The sequence below is a fragment of the Trichosurus vulpecula genome, chromosome 3 (assembly GCF_011100635.1).
Source record: "Trichosurus vulpecula isolate mTriVul1 chromosome 3, mTriVul1.pri, whole genome shotgun sequence".
Classification (NCBI taxonomy): domain Eukaryota; kingdom Metazoa; phylum Chordata; class Mammalia; order Diprotodontia; family Phalangeridae; genus Trichosurus; species Trichosurus vulpecula.
Window position 1 is genome coordinate 67,685,580 of NC_050575.1, and position 20,842 is coordinate 67,706,421.

At 42.7% G+C, this 20,842-nt stretch overlaps 1 protein-coding gene across 1 annotated transcript in view; it reads left to right on the forward strand.

The window, feature by feature from the left end:
- CYFIP2 (cytoplasmic FMR1 interacting protein 2) overlaps positions 1-20,842 on the forward strand; it is a 144,306-nt gene that overhangs the window by 100,302 nt on the left and 23,162 nt on the right. The window contains exons 25-26 of the mRNA XM_036749549.1: positions 1,052-1,142; positions 2,699-2,829. Of these exons, the coding sequence (XP_036605444.1) occupies positions 1,052-1,142; positions 2,699-2,829 (222 nt within the window). The remainder of the gene's footprint in view (positions 1-1,051; positions 1,143-2,698; positions 2,830-20,842) is intronic.

The following is a 20,842-nucleotide window of genomic DNA, read 5'->3' on the forward strand; positions in this document are numbered from 1 at the left end:
TACATTCTAGATGAGGAAATAGAAATAGCTTCAGAAAATATCTAGACAAATTCATGGGTTACAGTACATTGTGCTGCATATGTTCCATCATATACCATATAATGCATCATCTACAATACAGTAAAATACAACAAACATTTGTTGAGTGCATGTTCTATACGGAGAACTGTGCTAAGTTCCAGGAGATATTCAAAGCTTTGATCAGCCATATTCCTTGCCCTCTTATATATAACTCATGGTATACTAGGGGGACCAGATATCAACAAAGATAACAAGAGTAGCCAATAAGTGCATCAGAGAGTTATAAAATAGTGCTATGTGGAGTATGAGGGGCAAGGTCATTGCGAACCAGGAAAAGGAGAAGGAGCAGGTAAAGAGAATCAAGGAAGGTTTCATAGGCCAAGAGAAGGGGGGACCACCCCAGGCACAGGTAACAGCACAAACAAAGGCATGGGGTCGCAGAAGGATGGTCAGTGTTGGAAGGGACTTCAAAGCCCTTTAGCCCAACCCAGTGCTGAGCACCTTTACGACATACCCAGTAGCCTTCGCCTGAGAACTTTGAGTGAAGAAAACCTACTACCTCCCAAGGAGGCATTTCTGGATGGCTCTAATTGTTAGCAGGTTTTTCCTAATATCCATCCTTAAATCTGCCTCTTTGACTTCTACCCATTGCTCCATTGGCCCTTAGAGGGTCAAGGAGAACATGACTAGTCCCTCTTCCCTGTGAGTCATGACATAGAATTCAGTGCATTTAGCTGGAACATGGAGTGGGAGAAGACGATTAATAGATGAGGCCCCAAAGGTACAGTGACATGAGATTGTGGAGAACCTTAAATGTCAGGCAAAGGAGTCTGTCTGTATACTCTTTCACATACTAACATTCAGGGAAACAACACCTAGGCCCAGATTCACCTCTCTGAGGTTGACATCAAACTGGATAGCCCTCACCTCCCTGGGTACCAGTGTCAGAGAAAGAACTTTGGCATGAATGGATCTTGAGCCTAGCACTTTCTTGTCTTCCCATACTTTTTCTCTTCTTTTCTTTTGCCAGCTACAAGGAACCATCCTCCAGTATGTGAAGACCCTGATAGAGGTGATGCCCAAGATATGCAGGTTGCCACGGCATGAATACGGCTCCCCAGGTTAGTGATGGGGAAGGCATTCGATTCAACAGGCATTTGCCTCATGGCTACTACGAGCCTTGCACGAGGAAGCAATGCAAAGACAAAAACAAAGTGGTTTGTCGAGGAGCTTTCATTCTCCTGGTTCCATTACTGCCCAAGTAGATGCCTTTGGCGAGCTTTCCTTTGGCACACCAGGCATCAGCATCATGGTGAACATTGGACTAGGATTCGAGAGACTTGGGTTCAAATCTCAGGTCTTAATTTGTTTATGGTCTTAATCTTGTTTATGCCTAGTCCTTAACACGTTGTCTCCCTCATTAGAGTGTAGGCTTCTTGAGGTCCGTTTTTGCCTTTCTTAACACCAGCATTTAGCAGAGTGACTGGTACAAGGTAAGTGCTTAATAAATGTTTGTTGATTGAAAAACTGCCTAGAAGGTCTTCAGTAAGTCACTTGCCTCTCTGAACCTCAGTTTATTCCTCTGTCATTGCGGAGGGGGGCAGAATTATAAGTGCCCCTCCTGTATCCCAAGGTAGGTAGGGAGATCATGATAAGCTAGGGATTGAATTGGACGTGTAATTTCATTGGTTGGTAAAGGATCCCCAGATGAGGAAACTCCTACCAATTCAAGTGGACACATTCCCCGCCACTTAGAGTCTCAAAGTGTGTCAGAGTAACTTGTCCAGGGTCACACAGCCAGTTTGCATCAGAGGCAGGACTTGAACCCAGATTTTTCTGACTTTGAACTGGCTCTCCATCGGCTAGGACAATCTGCCTCTCCTGGGGAAGATGAAAGAGGATAATGAATATAGAATTGTTTTGAAAAATACAAAGGAAGGGCTGTATCATTATAATAATAATAAAAAGGAGCAGCAAGGTGGCTTAGTGGTTAGAGCGCTGGACCTGGAGTCAGGAAGAACTGAGTTCCCATTCAGCCTTAGCCAGGGACTAACTGTGTGAACCTGGGCAATTCACGTAAGCTTCTATTTGCCTCAGTTTCCTCATCTATAAAACAGAGATGATGACAGCACCTACCTCCCAGAATTGCTCTGAGGGATTAAACGAGATAATAATTGTAAAGCCCTTAGCACGGTGCCTGGCACATACTACATAATGGTTAGCTATGATTGTCATTACTATTATTACATACCAGTCCATCTGACCTTTTCCTCCAAACTCCTGAGATGATCTGCCCCTATGTCAAAGGCCTCTGAGGTAATCCACAGCAGCCCAGACCAAGCAGGAAAATAACTGTACCCTTCCGTCGTGATGTCTGGGGTTCAAGAGGAGTGGGGCAAGGGCCAGGGCTGGGACCATCTCACATGGGCAGGGGGAGATTATACGTGAGGTTGGAATGAGATATTTCCCTACAGTGAGAAACCCGATTTTCACCTGGGTTTTCTTCTTGTGGATTGTGGCTTAGGAGCCGGGCAATTTTTACGCCCCTCAGTAGAATCTAGAACAGGTCATCGAGGACACATCTTCATTTCTTCCCATCCCTAAAGCTCACCCAGGGTTTCAGCCCAAAGAAGCCAGCTGGGAGCTCTCTGATGATCTGTCTCCTCTGTCTCCCCAGGGATCTTGGAGTTTTTCCATCACCAGCTGAAGGACATCATCGAATATGCAGAACTCAAGACCGATGTGTTCCAGAGCCTGCGGGAAGTGGGCAATGCCATTCTCTTCTGCCTCCTCATCGAGCAAGCTCTGGTAAGGCCTGGGGCCCCATTCCTCATATGAGCCCACACAATTTGCATTTTATCTTTGCTCATCTCCTCATGCTTTTTGTTAAAAAGTCACCACCACCCCCAAAGTTTGGATCCATTTCGATGTGTTTCCTCTAATTCCCCATGTGGGTCTTAGTTGTTTTGTGGTTAGAAACGAAGTAGGGGAAAGTCTGTGGGGGCAATTCGTGATGTCCTTGAGCTAGCTTTCAGGTGTTTCAGAGTCTCTCCTGACCAGGGAGGCAGGGAAATCTTAGCAGAAATCAATCAATGAGCATTTATTAAGTACTTGCTGTTTGCCGCACACTATTCCAGGTGCTGGGGATACAGAGCTAAAATGAAAAAGTCCTTACTCTCAAGATGCTTATATTCTGTCATGGGAAGAAAAAGTACATGCGCGCGTGCGCACACACACACACACATACACACACACACAGCGCCACAGGCCTGGGAAACAGTGTGTGCACAGTATGGAAGTGGAAGATGAATTGTTATATGTGAGGAATAACAGTAAGGTCCGTTTAGCTGTTCCACAGAGTGTGTGAAAGGAAATAATGTCTAACAGGTCTGAAAAGTAGGCAAGAGCCAGGTTGTGGAGGGTTTTACATGCCAGAGGGGTTTGCATTTAATCCTAGAAGCAATGTGATATGGTGGCCTGTGCTATAGGAGTTTCGGTTTGGCAGCTGTGGGGAGGATGAATTGAAAAGGGACAAGAACAGAGGCAGGGAGATCGATTAGAAAGTCGTTGCCGGTGTCCACCTACTAGAAGGGCAGCCATGTGAGTGGAATGAAAGAGGCATATGTACAAGAGTTATCAGAGAGATAGAATCAAATAAGGCTTGGCAAATGAATGGATGAAGCAGGGTGGTGTGGTGAGGAGTCAAGGATAAGTACTCTGAGCTCTAAGTCGGGAGAGCCATGTTCCTGTTCTTTTCTTTTTTAATTTGGAGGCAGTCAGAGTTAAGTGACTTGCCCAGGGTTGCACAGCTAGGAAGTGTCTGAGGCCAGATTTGAACTCAGGTCCTCCTGACTCCAGGGCCAATGTACCACCTAGCTGCCCCTGGGCTCCAGTTTCAACTTTACTACTAGTTACCTGTGTGACCATGGAAAAGTCGCATGACTTCTCTGGACCTCAGTTTCTCCATCTGTCAAATGAGGGAGTTGAACTAGAGGGCCTCACAAGTCTCTGCCTGGTCTAGTTTTCATTTTTATTTCTACATTTTCTATGGAAGGAGAATGGCTTTGCCCTTCCACCTCCTCTCCAGGGAGGTAGTACCGGCTTCTTCCTCCTCTAATGGACGCTTGAGACAGCTCATTGTTCCTGTTAGTGGCACCAGGTTTTTAGCACCGTCGAGTGGCCTTCTGTTGCCATGGTGATGCATCCTCAAAAGCAGCTGGGGAAGGTTGGAAAGACAGCCCAAGGCCTTGGGAAGATAAAAGCCCCGGGTGGGGAAACGCACTGATGTTTCTATTCATGCGTCTCATTTTATCCCCTTTCCACGACCTTTAATTAGGAGCCTTGATGCAGAAATCATCAATCAAGTTTCCGCTTACTGCTCCAGAGGAGGGCCAATTTTCAGCAAAGTAGAAATGAATGAGTATTGATCAGGAAGGGAAGATCTTTTCACTCATACTGACTCACCTCAATCTGGTTAATCGTCTTGTGTCTCACAAAGGACACAGAAACACACACAGAATCAGAGGATGTTAGGGGGTAAGGAATCAGTGATTGCCTAAGCCTGGCCCTTTCATTTTGCTGAGGAAGAAACCAAGGACTAGAGAGAGTTACCCAAGGTCACTCAGCTAATTATGATGGAACTGGGACAAGAGCCTTGGCTCCCTCCCTCCCGCCTGCCTTGATTTTTTTTTTTGATGGCTTCTGCAGTTTTAAGTCTTTGGGGAAGAGAATTAAAAACAAGGGCCAGGATTATCTAGGGCTGTTTACTTCTTTTTCTGCTGTGAACGCACTCGGAAAATTGTCAATGCTGAAGCAGCTAACTTCTTTGAGATAAAAATTGGGCATGAAGTTGGGAGCCGATGAGGTTATTGGAGCATAGTAATTCAAGAAGGTGGAATAACTTATGATCATAATATCATAGCTCTGGGAGGAATTTCAGAGCCCATCTAACGCTACTCTGCCGTTTTACCTCAGTTTCCCCATCTGCAGAATGCTGCATTATGCCACCAGATGTGGTCACTGTGTCTGTTGGTTTTTCAGTAAGTGGTGTATTGGTCAATATTTAACAACCAGCTCTGGACTGGGGGGCGGGGGAAAATGTATGAGTCACACACACTTTTAAATTTAACCTCCATTATTAACATTTCCCCCACCACTTTCTTAAGTCTAGACAATGAACAAAACACTAAATCAAGCCCTAATTTAGAGCATTGGAGGATTTCTGAGAGTTAAATGCTCTCCCTGAAAAGATAATAGGCTTCCATTTAGAGCTGACTCTAGTATACCCCTGGTTTTGTTTATTTTTCTCTGTTACAAGGGAAGGCTCATGGGGAACAGGGAAATGACTTTGATGGAAAAACTAAAGGCATTAATAAAATCTTGTTTTGAAGAAAAAGAAAATTAAATTAAATGAGGGATGGACCAGATGACCTCTGAGGGTCCTTCCAGCTTTAATAGCTTCATGCTTCTAATCTAATTGCTCCCATCAATCAACAGCATTTATTAATCAGCTCTCAATAGGTCTTTTAGATGAGACACTGTTTAGAATTGTCCACAATGTCCCCTACCTAAGGAGTGCCAGAGGGGATACTCAATAGAAAACAAATCAATCAAGATGCTGTGGGCGTTTTAAAGTTTTCCAGTTCCCTCCGAATCAGGGGCAACGTTTTGAGTCAATGCCTTCTTGGTTATACCAGCACACGCCAGAAGGGGTCAGCTTACAGCTACCGTTCCATGTTCACACTGGAGCTGGAAGGGACCCTCCAGATGATCTAATCCAACCCTCTCCTTTTCCAGAGGATAAATCTGCAGCCTAAAGAGGGCAAACAGTTGGCTCCAGGGCACATAATAAGTAGCAAAATTGGGATTTGAATTTTGGATCTTCTCATCATCCTAGACTCTGTTCCTGCTGACTCTTTACTCAGTATTCTTGTAGCTACACTCTACTGCTACCACCCACCCCTAGAAGACTTCTTATTGTTGTTGAGTCGTGTCCGAATCTTCCTGACCCCATCTGGGGTTTTCTTGGGAAAGATACAGAAGTGGTTTGTCATTTCCTCCTCTAGATCATTTTACAAATGAGAAAACTGAGGCAAACAGGGTGAAGTGACTTGCCCAGGGTCACACAGCTAGGAAGTGTCTGAGGCCAGATTTGAACCCAGGAAGATGAGTCTTCCTGACTCCAAGCCCCATACTCTATGCACAGCGCTACCTAGCTGCTCATAGAAAGCTTCTAGGTTCTCTCATACTTCCACCTCTATCCCCAACGTGCCCAGTTAGTCAGCAATTAACAGCACAAAAACAACAATAATAATGACTACTCTAAGCAGTAAAGACAGTCTAAGTGTAAACTTTCAGTTTAGGTGATCTTAGGTACGTAAAGTACTAGCACTGGAGATAGTCATTACTATCACAGTAGACCTTCTTAAAGAGACTGGAAGGCCATTTGCTCAGGATGTCATAAACTGTGTTCATCCGTCAGACTGAATGAAAAATGCGCTCCCTTTGAGCACCAAAATTCTAGAATTTGACTCTTCTGATCACTCTGTTCTTGGTTTGTCTTCCTCCCTCTTCAGATCACCAAATCTCAGTCTGCTCTTAAACTTTCTTCTGGTTTCCCAACCAAGTTCTAGATTTTTATTCTTGATCCAGGATTTCTTGGTTACTCCAGAGAAATCCATTCTGTTCCCAGCCTAATATTTCTGCAACAAAAACTTTTCTTGTTATTGTGGCTTTTTTCCTTATTACTCCTTCTAGTTGTGTTTCCAGCTCAGATATCTATTTCTGTGTTCTTTAAACACAGGAGAGCACTGAGACAACGAGACTCCTTGGCTTATCTAAATCCCAGAGATATTAACAGATCAGATATAAGACAGGAACACAAACGTGCGTGAGAGATCACACATTCAGGCAGATTCAACACCAGAAAATTCACTGTTATCTCTGACAGAATCAGTCCTTGAAACCTGTCTTTCTACATAATTCAGAGAATTTATTTTATGCCTTTTGCAAATAGACACGATGGCTAATCAGGGAAGCCTGACTAATGGTAAGGAATTCAGATTTCATGGACTTTCCTACCCAGAACCTTTTTAGAGGTGGGGCACTGTGGTCAAAACATTTGGGAAGTGGCGACATAATGAAAGATGACCTTATGATGTAGAATCATAAACAAGAGTGTTCTAGGTGGCATGGGAGTGGTGGATTAGGAGAGCCATCTTCAGAGTCAGAAAGATCTGGGTTTAAGTTTCACTGCTGACACATACTGGCAGCATGACCCTAGGCTTAAATTCTCAGAGCCCCAGGCAACTCTGTGAAAGTATAAATGCAGATCGGGTGCTTATGTGCACTGGCAGAGAGAGACTTCCCTTTTCCAGGTGTTCCCTATACCAGTGATATTATGGAACTTGTCTATCCCTGTATCAGAGTACTAGACTGGGAGTCAAAAGACTTGGAACCTAGTCCCTGCTCACCCCCTAATTATGTGACCATGACAGGCCACCATTTCCTTCTCTGTAACATAAGTTACAGAAGGAAGTTAGACCAGAGGATTTCTCTTTTAGTTCTAATATCCCATGATTCTGTGTCACTGCCATTTATTCTTCCCTGTGCAGCTGGAACCATACCAGAAATTTATTGGGATAATTCTAACTGTTTATAATAACAATTCCAGAAAATATAATTTGTTAACTGACAAAAGCTGCCATGTACTCAGCTCTTAAAACTTTTTTTTGTCTCAAATATCAGAAGTAAAATGACTTTAGATAATGCAGTTAGATTAATACGCTGATGTACTGGCGTGATGATTTCCTTTACAAAATGTTGCATACTTTCATTCAAGCATCTAATAGTTATTAAGCATCTAGTTGGCAGAACCAAAAGAAAGACAGGGGTAGTATTGATGGCCTAAGAAGATAAGACAGATATACTAACATTGTGGCTCAATGTCAGGTTGGCAGCAGTCTCAGCACGGAGTGATCCAAGGATCTGTGCCCAGGGTCAGGCTGTTTAATATGTTTACAAATGACTTGGACAAAGGCATAAAAGAGTGTGCAGATGATACAAGTCTGGGAGGGAAAGCTAACACACTGGATGACAACTCCAATATCCGAAAAGATCTCTGTAGACAAGAGCATTGAGTTGAATCCAACAGGACGAAATTAAATTATAATGAATGTAAAGGCTTACACTTGGGTTCAAAAAACCCTCTTCGCCAATACAAATGTGGGATGTATGCTTAGAAAGCAGTTTTTCTGAAAAAGATCAGGGTGGCAAGGGAGCATAAATGGCCTGCAAACTCAATAGACGTCCGCAGTAAGATAGAGCATCCAGAAATCTAATGAGATCTTGGGTCATAGTAAGAAAGCGCTGATTCCAGGAACAATGAGCTGATACCTAGTCCCTCTGAATTCTACCCTGGTCAGATGGCACCTGAAGTATTGTGTTCAATTTTGAATGACTTAGTTTAGAAAGGATATGATAAGGCTGGAGAGGACCCACAGGAGGACAACTGGACTGGCAAAGGGCCTTGAGTCCCTGGCATGTTATTGCTGTTGTTCACCTTCATTCTCAAAGAGGACCAATGACCTCAGGAGGCGGATGTCTTGACTTGCAAGTGAATTGGATTTAAGTGAGGAAAATTATTAAAGGTAGGTTAAATAGAGAATGTTTAGCCTGGAGAAGACTCAAGGAAAACTTTTCTAACAAAGTGTCCAAAAATGAAACGGGCTGCTTCAGCTTACAGGATCATAGCTCTAGAGGTGGAAGAAACCTTAGAAGTCAGCTAGACTAGCTCATTTTATTATGAATTTTTTAAGTTCTTTTGGGTTCTAGGTGTCCTAAACCATAGAGACAGCTGAAGTTGTTTTATCTTTGATGTACAATTTCTGTTTTAGAGAAGTTTGAGAGGTCCTGAGGAGTTAGAGAAAATGTCTGCTCCCCCATCCTGTTGATTACATGATCCAGGAGTCCTTTATTCATTTTATCTTGAAGGGCCTGTTTAGCATGGAAGAGAGAAGACTTAGGGGGGACATCATAGCTCTGTTCAAATATTTAAAACATTGTTATGTTGAAAAGAGATTAGTCTGTTCTGTTTGGCCCCAGAGAAACATTGTGTAAAAGTTTCAAAGAAGCAAATTTAAGCCTAATGTCAAGAAAAACTTCCTAACAATTACAGCTTTCCAGAAATGGCAGTCAAATCAAGTCAACAAGCATTTATTAAGCACCTACTGTGAGTTAGGGACTCTGTTAAGTGCCAGGAACACCTCCCCCCCAAAAAAAGGCAAAACCCTTACATACTCTCAAGGAGTTTACAATCTAAGGAAAAAGACATATAAATAACTGTACAAACTAGATATTTACACAGGGAAGATTGGAGATAATCTTAGAAGAAAGGCATTAGCATTAAGGGAAACTAGGAAAGGTTTCTTGCAAAAGGTGGGAGTTTATCTGAGAAAAAAGTCAGGGAAGCTAGGAGCCAGAGACAGAGACAAAGAGAGAGAGCATCCCACATGTGGGCACCATCCAGTGAAAATGCAGTCAGGGGACATAGTGTCTTGTGTAAGGAAGGGGAAGAAGGCCACTGGACTCTTTGGAAGTCTTCAAGCAGAAACTCGACAGCCACTGGTAAATTGTGTTGTAGGAGAGAATTCTTTCAGGTATGAGTTCTACAAGGTGACTGCTGATGTTCCTTCCATCTCTCAAATCCCTTGATTCAAATTAAGAGAATTGCCCACCCCCATCCCTGGGGGCAGTTAGTGACAGAATCCGCACTCAAACGCAGATCCTGTGAATCCCGATTCAGCTCTCTTTCTACTGCACCATGAGTCCGTGGGGTTGCCTCCTCCTCCACTGAAGGTTTTCAAGGAGAGAGCAACTCGGTGATTTGTTGAGTAGGTTCTACGATGGATTCCTTCTAGCTATCGGTTGAGTGAGCTTCCAACTCTAAAATGCTGTGATTCTGCACTTATGTAGGAGCACCACATGCTATAAGATCAGATGAGGGAACAGATCCCACCACTGAGAGGGAAGATAATTCTTAAATTTATTTTAATTATGTTCTGTCTAAACAAGCATTTTTCTCCCCCAAAGATGTACATTGTACCCATTCTTTACTCTGGCCTTTGACAAAATGCAGTTCAGCTCAGATCTGGCAATAGTGAGGCTTAAATCTTGTTGGCAAACCAGGTAAATCATTGGCACCCCCATATTGATTGCTCATTGATTATAGATTGTGTGATTATGGTTACAGAGTAGGAGGGTTTCGGGTGTATTAGGGGCATTCGGGTATTTGGTAGTAGAAGTTTGATTTTTTTTCTCTGACAGAAAAATGTGCTTTTGATTGTCCTCTCGAGCATTAACCTAGCATTTGACCTTTATAATTTATCCTGTTATCAGGGAGAAGTTTCCGTTAGTCTCTCTTAATGCCTAATATCGATTTTCATATGGAATCGTTGAGTGTTGTGCTCAATGAGAGTGCTAGCTTTGATACAGTCCTTTCCGTTCACAAAAATATTTTCTGACCACTTTCATTCATTTAGCAAGTATTTAAGTGTGTGGCTGATAAACGAGAGTCTCTTTAGGTGTTGAGTTTTGGGTTGATTATTTTTTTCTTAGAGGTACTACTTAGGCCCAATTTTAAAACCTCATCAAGTTATTTTGGGGGGAGGGAATGGTGATGTAAGTAGAAGCAGCAGGAAGTTTACAAGCAGAGGGAGGGGAGGATAAGGAAAGTAAAGACATTATGTTTTTTTTTAATCCAGATATTTATTTCTCTTTGGAGGATTTGTTCCCCATTGTATATGCCCCAGAGCTACTCCTAACTTAGGTTTGGGGTTTGTTGGTTTGCTTTTTTTGGGTGGCTTGAATTTGTAAGGGCAAGTGCCAAGTCACAATTCAGCATCCATTATCATTCCAACCTTCCATTTGATTTACTTCAAGATAATACAAACTTTGGAGTATGGAAAAGCAAATTAAATCCTTCATGCCCCCAAGCCCTATTTAGAAAGGCATCATAGAGGCTTCTTTCCAGACCCTTCTAAGAGATGAGGTCATAAGGTCTGCCATGTGTCACCCTGAAATAGCGGGCCATGATGTGATCTTTCTGCCTTTAGTTTCTCTGTCTCTGAGCCCCTTTCCTTAAGGATGATTGGTTGGTTGGTTTTCCTTTTAAAAGACACACAAGGGTGCCTTTCCTTCTGAATTTATTTCAAGAGAGACGGCTTCAAGTCCAGATGGTTTGGCAGAAAGTGTCTTTGGTGGAAGCGCCACACAGTCAAGATGAACTTGACCCAGCAGCAGACTCACCCATAGGCAGAATGGTTAGATGCTGCCCAGTCAGGAGTGCCTGTTATTTATGGACATTCATTCATTTGGATTGGGAAGGCTTTTCCCTTGGGAGAGCAAGTGAGATAATACTTTAATAGGGATTAGTCGAGCAGACCAGCAAGGCCCTAGGGAGTAATAATGATCAATATTTATATGTATTGAGAGGCAGCATGGAATTGGTGATGGAGGTAGATGGCGGGTGGCCTTGGAATCAAGAAGTCCCTGGGGTCAAGCCTGCCCCTGACTCATCCTCACTATGTGACTGTGAACAAATCACTTAGCTTTTCAGTGTCCCAGTCACCTAAGTCTGTAACAACCAAGTGACTACAGTTTGGTTACTCCTAACCAAATTGTTATACCTAAATTACTGATCTGCATTGGCAGGTGACAGCTAAGGATCACACAACTAGTAAGTATTAGAGATTTGACGCCCACATCTCCTGATTCCAGGACTGAGGCCCTTTTCCTCTATACCATGTAATAGATAGCCTTGTGAGACATTTTGGGAGAGAAAACATTTGTCAGCCCAGGTGCCTACTTCTTCCTGGCCTTATGAAACATTTCCATGAAGAAAGAAGGAATCTACGTGGCCTAAGATGCTACAAATGATTTAGTGTCTTAGTGTTATGATTTAGTGTCTTAGTTTCCCATCCAGATGTGCATTTCTCTCTGGCTTGCCAGCAGGTAGCCTTTGGAGACAAGGGCGCCCCCTCAGTATCACCATCTAGGTAGTTTCAGTTTTCTGTCATTTGACTTCTCTTTCAATATAGTATGAGAAAAGAAGAAATGACTCTCATTTTAATTAAGACATGGATTTAATTTTATTTTTTTCCAGTCTATCATTTTGGTGATTTTGCATTCCAGTGATTTATAATAAATGGAGTTGGTTCCCAACTCCCTAGCCATGGGACATTTCCAGCAGAATTCAAAGTGTCACAGATCTAATATGTGTTTGCAACACATGCCAGCTAACTCTAAGTGGCAAAAAGTAGGCTGCCCTATATATAACAGCAGTAAGGAAAGCCACCAGATGCTGGGAATGTTTATGATCCAGAAAGCTGGCATTGGGCATCTAAGGTTTTTCAAGTAGTATTTGCAACTCGAGACTTGCTAGATCCTTTTACCTATAGGGAAAAGTAGAGTCTTCATGTTAGGTCCTTGATCCACTGAGAGAGACTTTTATCCCACCCAGATCTGTTGCTCAGCAACTTAGATTTGCAGGAGCTAATGTTGGGTGCCAACTTGCGACTGGATAGTTTTAGCAAAAATAGGTTCAGGTTTAGTTCAGGGGATAGGAAAGGAGATCACATCTCTGTCCTTTGTTTGCACTAAATCTGGCACCACTGGACTGAGTCTTGGGAGCAGGGGACTGCCACGCCATCTAAGGAGGTGCAAACTAACCCAGGTCAGCAGGCTCATGAATGGCCACTTCATTTCCAGCCTCAGCAAAGAACAGACTCAATCTCAAACAAAAAACCAATTAAATCTAGCCTTCAATCTGTCCTCCTATCAATAAAACAAATATTTCTTGAAACTCAATTACTTGTAGTTAGTCTGTTGCTATGCTAAGTAACTCTTGCAGATGGCTTCACTTACTAGGCAGAGTTTTAGGCAAGGTCTTCAGCTAAGAGGGTAGGGGGAGGAAAAAGGATTTGGAATTATAGCTGTGGTGAATAGGACATGCAATTGATTAAGACAGTATCAAAGGATTACCTTGCCACAGTGAGGGCCCAGTTGAGGTTATGTAATGTAAATTTGTGATGGACCCATTCAGCATGGTTTCATGATCTTCTACAGGTCCATTGAGCAGCACGTGAATGGGAGTGAAGGCAGTAGATGCTGGGAGTAAGCCAAAGAGGAAGTTTGGCAAGTCATATCTAGGATAAAGAGGCAAAGGACTTGAGAGTAGAAGATAACGAGAGTTGAACTGATTCACCGAGGGGCTGAGATAGGGAAAAGAGGAGCAGTGATAGACTGACAAAAAAGTGAAAGATAGAGGGGTTGGAGGTCAGTGCGGATGAAGAGCTGTAGGGGCTATCAGGCAGAGGGAAAGCTGGAATGATAGAAGATTATAATCAGATAAAGGAATTACAGAAGTCATGACTGTAGAAGTGGAACACCCAAGATCAGGGATATTTATGACCACCTCCATGTAGCTCAGATAGAGTAGTGGAGTGGGTCAAGAGAACTGAGTAGATGAAGGAACTGGGAAATTAGAGTATTTGAGAGAGTATTAATAGGTATATTGAGCAGGAGTTGGGGTAAAGAGAAAGACTAGACTGTGGGTCAGAAACTAAATTGTTGTTGTTGCTGGCCTTCATTTTCAAAGAGGACTAATAACATCATGGGTGATATCTTGACTTGCAATATCAGCCTCACTCTCTTCCTGAGTCTTCAAGTCCAGTGGCAAGACAAAAGTCAGGATGACTGGCGATGGCTGGGATGCCGTGGATGACCATGGCATCTTCTATGCCTGACCAAGTTCAAAGCGCTCCCCAGCACTTGCTTCAGCCACCTTCATGGCTGCTGGAACAAATGGTTCCCATCCACCCATTCCACCAGAGCATGCCTGGGGTAGATATCCCCCTAACTCACTAATGGGTTTGAAGCCTGTGAATTGCCCTCAGCCTGGTTTAGAGCATTTGCCAAGACTGTTTTATTGGGGTGTGGCCACTGCACATGCTACAGCTTCTTGGAGCCACAGATGAGAGTTGGGTGAATCAGGTGGACATCAAAAGTGAATGAGCAGCCCTTAAAAGGGCTCAGCAAGCCCTCACACCAGAGGTGCTAGTCTTTCTGCACACCCTGTATACTCCATATATACATACACTAAACCAATTGAGAAAGGAAGAAGATTATTCTAATCAGGGATGGGTGGAGAAGGTCAATAGATGCCAGGATCTGAATAAACACGAATAGCGTGGATCTCAAAGAAGGATGTTCCTGAGTGACTGTGGTAAAAGGAGAGTCTAGATGTGACAATAGAGAGCAAGAAGTCTTTTAACTCCCAGACCAGGACCAATGAGCCAGCGGTGTGAGTGAAAGGGCAACCAGAGATTGAAAGCTGGGGATGCAGTATCATCAGGAGGGTGCATTTGGGAACAGGTGATAGGGATGTTTGAAGACAAGACAAACATTACACATAAAACAAATAGTAATTCAAGGCAACGTAATAAAATACATTCCCCTTGGAGAAGAAAGATATCCCTGGGGGTTGGAATGCTTAAGGAAGGCCTTGTTGGGGAGGTGAGACTTTTATTCTAGTTAGAATTCGAATAGGCATAGGGGAGAGGGAAGGGCTTCCCAGGAAAGGGAGAAAGAATGAACATATGTTTGCCTCAAGAGATCAGCAGCGCAGCTAGAGTAGAAGGTTCTTGCCAGGGAGGAGTAGAAGAAGAATCTGAGGAAGTGGAATGATAAAAGATTGTAGACTATCTGAAAAAGTTCAGGACACTGTACAATGATGAGCAGTGTTTAAAGGGATTGCATAATTCCACTAATATTTTAGAAAGACTAATGTTATGAAGTCAGCTAGCATCGGCTAACATATGGTGCCTGCTGTGTGTCAGGTGCTGTGCTAAGTACTTAACAAGTATTTCCATTTGATCTGGGAGGTAGGTGGTATCACTATCCCCATTTCGTTATCTTTCAGGCATTTTTCAGTCATGTGTGACTCTTTGTGACCCCATTTCCTTCTCCAAGTCATTTTACAGATGAGGAAACTGAGGCAAACAGGGTCAAGTTACTTACCTAGAATCAGTCAGTGTCTAAGTCCAGATTTGAACTCATATAAATACGTGTCTTTCTGACTCCAGGACCAGCACTCTATTCGCTGTGCCACCTAGCTGCCCTATCCCCATTTTACAGATGAGGAAACTGAGGCAAACAGTTCAAGTGATTTGCCCAGAATCACACAGTTCATGAGTGCCTAAGGTTGGATTTAAACTTGAGTGTTGCTGACTCTGGGCCCAGCACTTTATGAGGATGAAGCATGTATTAGAGAAACAGTGAAGGGTCCAGCCAAACAGAGCTTCTGTTCCTGTTCCCTATACACATCCCTCCATCCTTTTCTTTACACTTTTGCACAGGTTGTCCCTACCCCCAAGCCTGGAATGTGCTCCCTCCTCACCTCCACATCTTAAAAACCATAGTTTCCTTCAAAGCACCACATGAAGCTAGATTCCACCCACAAAATTATCTTGAATTTTTTTGTGAACATTTTTAATATACTTACATGCACATGTGTTGTCTACCCTGCTAGAATATAAGATCTTTGTAGGCGGAATTTTTTTTATTTTTTCTTTGTATCACAGTAAGCCAGTTAACAAGCATTTATTAAGTGTGTACTAGGTGCAGGACATTGTGCGAACTGCTGGGGATATAAAGAAAGGGAAACGGATAGTTTCTGACCTCAAGAAGCCTGCATCCCACAGCCCAGCACAATGTAGGTGTTTATAAAGCACAGCAACCACAGATGAGGAAACTGAGGCAAATGGGTTTAAGTGACCTGCCCAGTCACACAGGTAGTAAGTGTCTGAGGCTAGACAGGCCAAATGAGGTTGAGGGTTACCAGTAGGCCTCAAACCCATCAGTGAGTTGGGGGGATGTTATCCCAAGCATAAGAAAACTTCCCCCAACAGAATGAGCAGATGAGAACAATTTGTTCCAGTGGCCATGAAGGTGGCTGAAGGAGTACTGTGGAGCACTTAGAGCTTGGTCACACATCAAAGACCACAAGGTCATCCCCTGCATCCTGGGCCATGGGCAGTCATTTTGACTTTTTCCTTGCCACTGGACTTCAGTGATCCTGGAAGAGAGAGTGAAGCTCATGGCTTTGTGCAACTCTGCCTCACCTAAATCCACTCCATATGCAAGTCATGACATCACCTGTGATATCATTGGTCCTCTTTGAAATGAAGGACAAACAACAACAGGTGCTTATAATCACACAGTAGGTGCTAAATAAATTCTTTTTGATTGGCTGTGTTGTTGTGGCCAAAAAGTTCATCATCTGGTGGCCAACCCTGCAGTGAAAGCAGCTACACTGAAGTATAGTTAACAAACTATTTCTTTTAAAAAAATGTTCACAGAGTCCAAGTCAAGAAACTTTGCCTTATATAGACAAGAGTCACCAGCTGCAGAGCTTGGGGTTGAATCTGTAAGAAGGAATTATTCACAGAATGAAGGAGCATAAAGAATAACAAAAATCCCAAATCTTTTGTTTTGGGTTTTTTTGGAGGGGGGTGCTGGATTTGGGTGGGGGGTGGACATAATGTGGGGGTTTATTTTGCTTACAATGCTTTATTGCATTGTTTTTTAATTCCTTTTTCATTTGGGGAGTGGGGTAAGAGAGAAAAAAATGGCTAAAACAAAACAAAAATGCATTGAATTTCCCAAAATGTCATAAGGATCGACCAAAATAAATGAAAAAGAACAAAGGACAGTTTAGCCCACAGAAGACTCGTCAATAGCATTCAGGTGAAAAATCCGAATCTAAAAGCAGTTGAATGCTGGTCTGTGCATGCTGTACTAGGCATGGTACATGAGGGGGTAAATACAGGCTTGCCATACAAATGCTTAGCATTTCAATAAATGGGATCTCAAATTAGCCCACTACAATTGAATGCTAAAAATATTTTAAGCCAACCTGCTCTCTTCCCAGGAGGAAATCTGCGCAGTCAAATGCATGGATTTAGCTTCTGCCGTTAGGTATCCAGCAGAAACCCCAGTGGAAAGCAGATGATCACCTCTGCTGAAAGAGTATGCCAGGCAGAACAAAAATGATGAAAATGTGGGCATTTCCTCCCTTTCACCCGAACTAACAAGATGTAGCCAAGCTCTAAGGGCAATCCTCTCTCTCAGTCCTTAGGAATTGTCTATCTGGAAGCCTGGTTGTCCTGAAGAGATTCCCCCACCCCCAACCCAAATAATGTTTTTGCATATTATCTGGGGCATCTCTGTTTCAGCATGTACTTTCAGTGTCCCAGGCTTATCCTACATTCCTCTCCTGGGTACCCTGGATTGGCTTGAGATTTGATGACTCACCCTGCAATCAATCCAGGTCTTGTTACTGTTGTTGTTCAGTTGTCTCAGTCATGTCTGACTCTTTCTGACCCCAATTGGGGTTTTCTTGGCAGGGATACTGGAGTGGTTTGCCATTTCCTTCTCCAGCTCATTTTACAGATGAGAAAACTGAGACAAACAAGGTTAAGTGACTTGTCCAGGGTCACACAGCTAGTAAGTGTCTGAAGCTGGATTTAAACTCAGATCTTGGAGGTAGCTAGGTGGCATAGTGAGTAGACCACCGGGCCTGGAGTCAGGAGGACCTGAGGTCAAATGCAACCTCAGACACTTGACACACTTACTAGCTGTGTGACCTTGGGCAAGTCACTTAACCCCAATCGACCTGCCTTCCCCCTTCCAAAAAAAAAAAAAAGAAACTCATATCTTCCTGACTCCAGGCACTCTATCAGGGGACCTGCTAATGTTATTAAAGTAACTGAGTGAAACAATGAAAGTTGACAAGATACCCTGGCCCTGGTAAACAGCGCCCCTTATTGATGACACTCAGCAATGTATTATTCAGTCTTCAAATGAATATTAATTCAAGTATTTATTGTTCTGAGTCCTATGCTAGGAGCTCTAGGTACTTTTGAGAGAGAAAAGGTGTTTAAATCACTGATGGAGCAATCTCCTCATAAAGACAAGACATGCGTAATTGAAAAATAATGTATGATTTTTTTTGTGTATTGACCAAACCTGTGATTTCATCAGTGCAGGGAGTTTCCAGGGAGGAACATCCTCTAGCAAGGTAGGCCGGCACCTTCAGTATAACTTACAGTATTATACGGTTGCCTGGGGCACCGAGATGTTGTGATTTGCCCAGGGTGACACAGCCATTAAGCAGCAGAAGTAGGCTGTGAGGTCACATCTCCTAAGGCCAGCTTTCTGTCTACTAGTCAATGCTGCCTCTGGCACCTAGATTAATGCCAAAATTAAGAGAAAAAACAAGAATTTGGGAGTCTGAAGAAAGAAGAGAATTCTGTGTGTTGAAGTATTCAGGAAAACCTCAGATTTGGGTTTGAATTGTGTTTTGAAAAAGGAACAGAATTTCAACTGAGAGCAAGAAGGGATTTTAGGTGGGAGGTGAGGGGAAGGCAAGGCAAGGGAAAATCAGTAGGAGCTGCTGTGAATATTTCCTCTAGAATCTTGGATAAGGAAAGGGAAATCAGTTGCTCATAATAAGGTTATCATAAATAGACTTACTGAATGATCGTGACTTCATTGGGGGAGAAGATTGGCAACAAGTAATTAATCCTGAAGGACAAGCTAGGTACAGAATTTAAGAACATCAGAGCTAGAAAACCTTAGAAATTATCTAGTCCCTGGGTGGGGAACCTGCTGCCTCGAGGCCACATGTGGTCCTCAAGTGTAGTCCATATGTGGCCTGGAGGCCACAGGTTCCCCAGCCCTGATCTAGTCCATTTATAGGTTAGAAAACTGAGGCTCAGAGATGTTGTCCCTTTCTTTTAAATGTTTTATTGATCTTTTCTGTTTTTATGCCACCGCTACTTCCCGATTTATCACTCTCACCCAATAGAACCAATACATCAGACAGACAACATGAAAAAACCAATAACCCTCTGTCCTCTACTGAGGAGGGATGTATGCTTCGTCAATTATCTAAAACTAAAATTAGACATTATAATAACTAGATACCGTGATAGTAAGAATTCTGTTTGTTAGGGTTGTTTTCATGTGTGTTACTGTTGTCATTGTGTTTACTGTTCTCCCGGTTCTGATACTCTTCCTCAGTGCATAGGGAGCTTCCCATGTGTCTTTCAAATCCTCATATTCATTGTTTCTTGATAAAGTAACTTTCCCAAGATCATACAGACTGGAACATAGCTGGAATTCAAACATAGGCCCCCCAGTTCCAAACCATCTGTCATTGTACAACAATGTTCTTTATCTGAGGGCCGGAGGGAAGGTTCCTTCCCAAGGTTCTTATTTTACAAAGTGTTTCATCTAAGCCTTTGAAAATCTGCAATTGTACTGAGAAACAGCCCCACTAAGACAGCAAAGCCAGAAGTCAGAAGGAAATGCTGCTGCGTTTTAGTTCCTTTGAGGCCCAGACATTGGTCTATGGAAGAAAAATCTATTAGGAGCCTTCAAGGTCCAACTTTTAAGAGGATGATGACTAGAGAAACACAAGAGGGGGAGGAGAGTAATTAGAAATTGGCACTTAAAATGAAAGTTTGTTAATCCCTGTATGGAAACTTTTGTGTCTGTGCAGAGCTGGGGAGTAAGGATAACTCTTCTGTCTTCCTTCCTAATTTTAAATCACTGACAGAAGTCCCAAACTAATGAACTACAAACAAACAAATATTTCTTGCATAGTGATATAATGTGTCTAACCCATCCAATATGTAATAAATATATGTGCAAACAATGCCCAAACTTTCCTGGAGGATGTTAAGGCACGACTTATTAGGAAATTCACATTTCTCATCTTTTTCCACGCCTTCGGTAGCATGTGACAGAAAGAAATGAGAAGCCGATCCAGGGTCCAATCACTTCTCAGATTAGCGGGTAGAGGACTTTGGAAATCTTAGCAAAAAGATTTAAGGGGCGTGGACAGCAATCATCAGACACATGAAGTTATTTACATAACGTAGCAGAAAGAGCTCCAGATTTGGAATCAAAGGACCTCCAAATCTTAGGATACTATGGCAGTTCTGCTTGGCCTAGAAACAGAACTAAAACTAGGTGGTGGAAATTACAGGGATAAAGAGTGGACCATGATTTACTTCATATGATGAAATTCTTTCTACTGGTGCAGGTCAATACTTTTCCTTCAACTTACAGTTTTACAGTTGCCTAAGGCAGAGTCATCGAGGGGCAGCTAGGAGGCTCAGTGTATAGAGCACTGGGCCTGGAATTAGGAAGACTCATCTTCAAGAGTTCAAATCTGGCCTCAGACACTTACTAGCTGACCCTGACCCTGTTTGCCTCAGTTCTTCATTTGTAAAAATGAGCTGGAGGAGGAAATAGCACTCTAATATCTTTGCCAAGGAAAGCCCCAAATAGGGTAAATAAATATAAATAAAGAAAATTTATAAATTTTATAAGTAAAATATAAAGAGTTGAACACAACAACAACAAAGAGTCCTCTAACGATGTGGCCTGCAGGCCACACTGGCCCACAATACTTCTTAGTTTGGAAGAACCAGATTAAAATATAGTTGAGAAACATTTAACGAAATAAATAAAAATACTATAAAACAGATAATATTACATTTAAAAATTAAGTCAGCTTGCAGCCCATAGTGATCCTTATGTAGAGATTAGTGGCTCCTGTTTCTGTTTGAGTTTGACACCTCTGGACACAAGCACTGTGATATTAAGGGACTTTGTCACAGCCAATGCATCTCCCTGACTCCTAGGACAGCTCTCCCTCCACTGTTCCACACTATCTCTTTTCTGAAAGTTATAG